This window comes from Sceloporus undulatus, chromosome 2 (assembly GCF_019175285.1).
Source record: "Sceloporus undulatus isolate JIND9_A2432 ecotype Alabama chromosome 2, SceUnd_v1.1, whole genome shotgun sequence".
NCBI lineage: Eukaryota > Metazoa > Chordata > Lepidosauria > Squamata > Phrynosomatidae > Sceloporus > Sceloporus undulatus.
The window spans coordinates 163103160-163110348 of NC_056523.1; the positions used below are offsets into that span (position 1 = coordinate 163103160).

At 42.5% G+C, this 7189-nt stretch overlaps 1 protein-coding gene across 7 annotated transcripts in view; it reads right to left on the bottom strand.

Annotated features, from left to right (window-relative positions):
• Window positions 1-7189, bottom strand: part of STXBP4 (syntaxin binding protein 4) — a 184959-nt gene that overhangs the window by 79682 nt on the left and 98088 nt on the right. For all 7 annotated transcript variants that reach the window (XM_042447227.1, XM_042447228.1, XM_042447233.1 and 4 more), the window contains 2 exons: window positions 6651-6767; window positions 3388-3437 (listed from right to left, as the gene is read on the bottom strand). In XM_042447227.1, coding sequence (XP_042303161.1) covers window positions 3388-3437; window positions 6651-6767 — 167 coding nt within the window. The remainder of the gene's footprint in view (window positions 1-3387; window positions 3438-6650; window positions 6768-7189) is intronic.

The window sequence follows — 7189 nt, forward strand, 5'->3', positions numbered from 1 at the left end:
GCGCCACAAACCAGGAAGGAGCTCCAAAATGGAGCTCCTTCCTGGTCTGCGCAAAGGGCGCACTAGGCGCCCTGGCACGGAGCGAGGACGCCACGTCCATGCCGCCCCGTATAGAGGCGGCGTGGCTGTGACGTCCTCATGGCGGCGGCCATCTGGAACAGCCGCCATCATTTTTTACGCGCAGAGCGCGTATTAGGGTTAGGGAGGTGCAGAAGCACCGCACCTCCCTAACCCTAGTATGCGCTCCACGCGTACTTTAATGGCAGTGTATAACCCGCCCTAGAAATCAAGAATAAATCTATCCTAGATAGGGACTTGTTCCTTTCCAAATAGAAGGTATAGGGTCAGCAGCTTTTAAAATACCTCAGTTTTTCTCTCCTCCTCCCATTTCCCTGCTTTGTCCTCAGTATATTTCATCATCAGAGGAAGAGAGAGGCCTGCCAGCTCCATCAGGCCTGGCCTGAAACTAAGGAGAAGAGCCCTCCCTCCAGTCCATCTGCCTTGGTCCAGGCTCAGAGAGAGAGAGAAGAACTGCTGGACCTGATCCTCTTCCCCACCACCATTCCCTTCTCCTTTTGGGTCATGTCTTTTTAGATTGTACGCCTAAGGGCAGGGAGCCATCTAATTAAAAATAGTAATTGTAAGCCGCTCTGATAGCCTTTAGGGCTGAAGTGCGGGGTATAAGTACTCTAATAATAATAATAATAATAATAATAATAATAATAATAATAATAATTCAATTGCTGCATACTGATTCCAAAATGTAAAAAAACTTTGCACTCAGTTAACTTATTAAAAGATGGAGAGGAGGAGGTAGAATCTTGCCACACATCCCAGTGTTTATATATGAAATGTTGGAAGGTATGGAACTAGATGGAGATCCAGTGTGGATTAGTGGCTCAATCATGAGACTAGGAATATGGAAAACTAGGGTTTAAATGTCTATTGGACCATGGGACCCCACTGGGTGACCTTGAGCAAGTCATAGAATCATAGAGTTGGAAGAGACAACAAGGGCCATCCAGTCCAACCCCTGCCATGCAGGAAATCACAATCAAAGCATCCCTGACAGATGGCCATCCAGCCTCTGTTTGAAGACCTCTAAGGAAGGAGAGTCCACTACACTCCAAGGGAGTTTGTTCCACTGTCGAACAGCCCTCACTGTCAGGAAGTTCCTCCTAATCTTGAGGTGGAATCTCTTTTCCTGGAGCTTGCATCCATTGTTCCGTGTTCTAGTCTCTGGAGCAGCAGAAAATAAGCTTGCTCCCTCCTCAACATGACATCCCTTCAAATATTTAAATATGCTATCATATCACTTCTTAACCTCTTCTCCAGGCTAAACATCCCCAGCTCCCTAAGTCGTTCCTCATAGGGCATGGTTTCCAGACCTTTCACCATTTTAGTCACCCTCCTTTGGACACGCTCCAGTTTCTCAATGTCCTTTTTTAATCTTAGCCTCAGAGGAAGGCAAGGGAAAACCCCTTTTGAACAAATCTTAACAAGAAAACATCGTGATAGGTTCATCTTAGGGTCGCCATAAATCAAATGTGACTTGAAGAAACACAGCAAGTACAGCAGCAACAACAAGGAACTGAAATGCATCCCTAAAGTTATTCAGCAGGAAACATGGTTATCCAGTGTCACCTTTTTTAGAATCATAGTGTAGTAGCATCTTTAGAGAAGGATCTCCGCTCATATGCAGAAAACATGCTCAGCATACAGAAAGTTCTCAATTACATTGGTGACATTTTCAGTTGATCTTGAGTAGGATCTTGAAAAGATCTTCCAAGGTGGTGGAGTGTTCTTTGGAAGTTTTCAAACAGAGGCTGGATGGCCATCTGTTGGGAGTGCTTTTACTGTGTATTCTTGCATGGCAGGAGGTTGGGCTGAATGGCCTCTGTGCTCTCATCCAATTCTATATGATTCTAGGTTTCTTGAGATGCATCTGCATTGCAGAAATAATCCAGTCTGACACCATTTTAACTGCTCAATGATGTGGTATTCTGGGAATTTAATTATTTCCTCAGTATGGGCAGCCCCTAAGATTCTACTAAGTCTGGGAAAGCCCCTGTCTGACACCAGAGAGCCACTGTCACTCAGAACAATCTCCAGGTATTGTTGGGCTGCAACCCCCATAATCTCTTACAAGTCGTTAAACTGAATGGGAAAATACTATATTTTGCGGTTATAAGGGTATGTATATACTGTAGTTATTTTATTGTTTTAATGTCTTTTAGTACTTTTAACTGTTTTAATATGTACTGCTTTTAAGTGCTTTTAGCTTTTTAATTGAATTTTATTTTGTTTAATGAGTGATGTTTTAATAGTGTACTAGTTTAATTCTATTTTAATGTGCATTTTTGTATGTTTTTAATTCTACAGAAGGCCCTTCACATTTGCTGGGGTTAGGGGCACAGGACCCTCATGAAAGGGGGAAAACTGCAAACAAACAAACAAACAAAGAAAGAAAGAAAAACACTCTCTAGGAATCTGTAGGCCCTCCAATGCAACTCTGAGGTCAACATCTGCTGGATGTTGACCACAGAATTGTGGAGGATCTACAAATGCCTAGAGAAGTGTTTTCCCTAGGAATCTTTAGGTCGTCTTGTGTGACATCAACATCTGGCCAAGTAACTCTGGAGGACCTAAAGATTCCTAGAGAGAACATCTTAATCAAATCTGTGACTAATCAAATCCTCAAATATCAAAGCTAAAAATGTGGAGGGCCAACTGTACTGTTATAATTTATAAGCCATTTTGTGTTCCAGTTTTGGGGAAAAGGTGCGCTATAAATACAATGATAATGATGACGACGACACCACCACCACAAATAATAACTGTAGTGCAAAAACATCTGGAAAACCACAGACACCCACTCCTACATTACAGGAGCCAATGGCAGAACACATGCTGTGGTTTATTATGTGGCTTCATAAATTCATCTTTTCTTGGCCATGCCAGAATGCAACAAAATATTGCAAGTGTGACTTGGGATGCTGAGGCCTATCAATGATACATGTGGAATGGTCATCAAGAGATATTGAAAGCTACACTTTGCATTCCCACTATCTCTTGAACTGGAGCTCAGTAGGATGAAGTGCTGTTCACAGGATATTGGGCTTGAAACTGGGAGACCTTTGTTCAAATCTCACTTTTGCTACAGACTCACTTGTGAGCCCTGGGAAAATAATTGTCTCTAAGCCCCTATGTGTAAAAACCAGGTACACCTTTCACATAAAAATGAAGAAATACTCTGCAAATTAAAAGTGCTGTAATTATTTAGCAGCAGGAATAGCAAACATAAGAGGCCAAAGGTTTTCAACCATCTTATCAACATGTCAGGAAAAAAACCCGCACCATTAAACTAAGAATTTTACATTTTCTTACCTTAGATTTGTCAGAGAAGTGGAACTATCTAATAGTACTTCAGGTATAACCTATTGGCAAATGGCAAAAGAAACTGTTAATTACTATTTTAAAAACCTTCTTACAGTATCTTCTTCTCATTTTCTCTTGCACAAGAGCAAGGCAAAAACACACAGACCACATACAGCTTAAACCACTTTAGCTGTATAGCCTGCAATTTATATGCTACTGAAATCAATAGCAAAGCTGCTATTCACTTTTATGGTAATCACATTTTCTGGCTGCCTTCACTGGGATCAGCAGCCTGATTCTCTAAGTGCCAAAGAGTGTTGCTGTTGTGTCAGCACAAGTCAAGTAATAATGGAAGCTAGTCAGAACCCAATTTCTAGCTGGCACTTTATGGTCTATAGGGGCTATGTGGTTTATTAGTGCTCATGTATTTGGGTCAGAATTAAGGCTTTGTGGCTGCAGCATTGCACATGTGATAGGATGGAAGGGAGGAACTTGCTCATATCAGATGTGGCATGATTTTGTCACTTCCTCATTCTTCTTTTGTCAGAATCCCATCCAGCCTGTAGTTTATTCACATAAATCTTTAGGCATGGGCTCAAGCTATGTGTGTGTGGGGAGACAGGCTATAATGAAACTCATAAACATCACCTGATCACTTGTTCCAATTTTAACTAAATGATGTCTCCCTCCTCAAGTGACCTTCTAAGCTAGGCGCGTTACAGAAGGGCCCATGAGGCGCCGTCATTACGCGCGAGGGGCGGCGCTTCCTGACGCGCCTTGCCCCTCGCGCGTAATGACTACGTCAAAATGGTGGTGGCCGTTCCACATGGCCACTGTCATTTTGACGTAGCGGACGCTCTGCGTCCACACGTCACGCCCTGGAAGTGACACCGCAAGTGCGCGACTAGCGCCTCGTGGCGTCTCTTCCGGGGCCCAGGAAGGAGCACGATTTTCGCGCTCCTTCTATGCAGTATCCGGGAACCGCGCTGTTTGGCTGCTGCGGTTCCTGGACGCTGCAACTGGCGGCGGCGGCAGACCACCGCTTCTCGGCGGTCTGTAACGGGCCAGTTACTAAGGACAATTCTCACAAAAGGTGCAGACTTCTCCGGGATCCTGTAATTTGAACACTGCTGAGGTTGCTGACTAACTGCATTGGCCCAGAATGTTATAACATAACTCAAAACATTTCAAGTGCTTTTAAAATGGGAGGTATATAATTGACAAGCTTGTCAGTCAACCTCTATGCTAGGGCTTTTCAAGTTAGAAGGAAGAAAAGAGGTGTAGGTCTAAGTCTATAATGTTTCGCCTGTGTAGTTCTGAGCTTCCTAGAACGTGAGTGACTTTTACTCTCTAAAGAAAGAAGGGAAAGGGAGACTACAACAGACAAGCAGCAGGCACTATGGATGGCTCATCTAAATAGGCTAAGCCACCAATAAAAAGCAAAACAAAGAAAAACAAGGTCTTTCACACTCCTTATTTCATTATTGTCCATTGTCCAAGTCTACACATCCGGACAAACCATAGTAAAGTTAGCTGAAATTTGGCTTGTTCTGTCATGTGAGTCTCTGCTAACAGCCAAGGTTTTTAAATTGCTACAAACCATAATCCGAATCCATTATTTAACATTGTTTTTTATAAATTCTAGCGTATTTAAACAATAGATTGTTATGTCTGACCCCACAAATGTGCTTTCTCAGTAGCTTACTTCTTCCAAGTGTCTACCCTAAAAGAGGAGCTGAAAGAAGGAGCAAGGCAGAAATAAACAAAAATAAATTAGAAATAGGAAAGAGAAGCCATGGTTTGTTTAGATGTGCAATCTGTGGTTTAAGTGGTTAACCATGGTTAACACAAACAATGCCTTATTGTGATGAGTGACTGCCCCAATAGTCTACAGTAGGGGTGGGCCTAAGGCCATTTTAATACTCTACTATGGCCCAGTGGCGTTCCTACACTAGGTGTTACACAGTGTGGGGGGCAAGGCTTCTGGTGGTAGGGCTTTTAGAGGTAGGGCTTTCAGGGGCATCATGTGCTCTCTTCCCGTGCTGCCTCATCCTTTTCCTGATGAGGAAAAGGACAGGATGGCATGGGGGTGGGGTGGGAGCACACACGGGAGTGCAAGGATGGTGTGGGGGATGGGAGCATGCTCAGGGGGGGGCACAAGGATGGCATGGGAAGGTGAGAATGTGTGTGCTGGGAGTGCAAGGGGAAAGGACCCAACCAGTTCTTCCCCCCTTCTGGGGTGTCACCTGGTGCGGACCACACCACCACACTCCCCTAATGATGCCATTGCTATCACTCAAAACTAAAAACTACTTCTTCTTTTTAAAACTAGAATATACTTTGGATGATTTAAGTTCAAAATGGCCTCACATGGGCCTAAAATAAGCCAGAGAAGCCAAACATATTGTGAAATTATCTCCTCCTTGCTGGGGAGGATGATGATATCTTGATTTTCAAGCATAAAGAAGTGGAGTGAAGATGCAAGGAGATGGACTTCTGAGGTCCTATGTAGGAATAATGTGACTCTCTGACTCTTGGCTGTTGCCCACCCCAGGTCTACAAAGAGAGAGAAATCTCCAGAAGAAAGTTTATCTGTTTTCCAGGGTTGTAGCCACATAAGGGTCTGGTCCCTTCAACAGTATCATAGGTCCATTCTCTGAATTTTCATTTTTTCACTAGAAGAAAAGGAAAAGGGAGGGAAAAACCTTTCTAGAACATGTGCCTGTGGACATATAAGCAAAATCATCACAACAATGTTCTACCTAATCGCTTAGTAAAATAAAAACCTGTTTCTGTTTTCCAGTCATCTGTCCAGCGAAAGGAAAGTCAATAGCAAAATACAGAGATTAGGCAAAAGCATTCAGCTATTGTTTTTAAAAGTTACACAATTAAAATTAATTTAGTAATTGTCAATGTAATTAAATAAATTTAAACATATCAGCCCATCTATATTTAAATTTTGGCTGTTCTTCAATTATCCTCCCACTCACTCCATGTATGCCCCTTTAACACATAAATTCTGGTTTTGGTCTTTTTAAAATAGCTCTCTGCCAGTTTGCTTACATCTAGATGTCACAGGTAATCAGTTCTTTCTTGATGTCTCATATTTGTCCCTCACTTTGATGACTGTAGAGTAATAAGGCCTTATCTTGCCAAGAAAACCCTGTGATAGGGTTGCCATAGGTTAGAAATGACTTGAAGACATACGGCAACAATAAAAATTGCAATCACCATACCTTGCTCTTTTCAAAAGAAAAGACTCGTTGCTTTACCTCAACAAACTGCAGTAACTTTTCAGTTGCCACCTCAAAGGTTTTCTTGGCTGTTTCAGATTTTCTCAGCTGGCAGTCGAGCACAGTAATCCTCTTCCTTAAGTCTTGGACGCTATCCTAGGAAAAATAAATTCAATCAGGTCATTAAGCCAGAAGTACAGGAACAGAAATGTCTGTGCCAGGAGCATTAAGTTCTCACTAGAATAGGCATGGCCAACAGTTGGTGGGAGCATAAATGGTTTTACTATGCCTCCCAGGATATCTTGGAAGGCCACACTCTCCCATAGATCCCTAAACACTTTTTAAATTTCCCTCAAAAAGACTCTCAACTCTCCTTACAGGGGATAGGGGTCAGTTCCATCATGGTTTTGACCCTCTCTTGGTCAATTTCTAGGTTACTTCCTGTAGCAAAAAAAAAAAAAAAAAAAAAAAAAAAAAAAGCCTCTCCTAGGCCTAAAAGGGATGGGGAAGAGAATGTGGAATAATTCTCCCCATAATTTCAATGCATATTTATCGAGAGGGGCATATATCTGAATTTT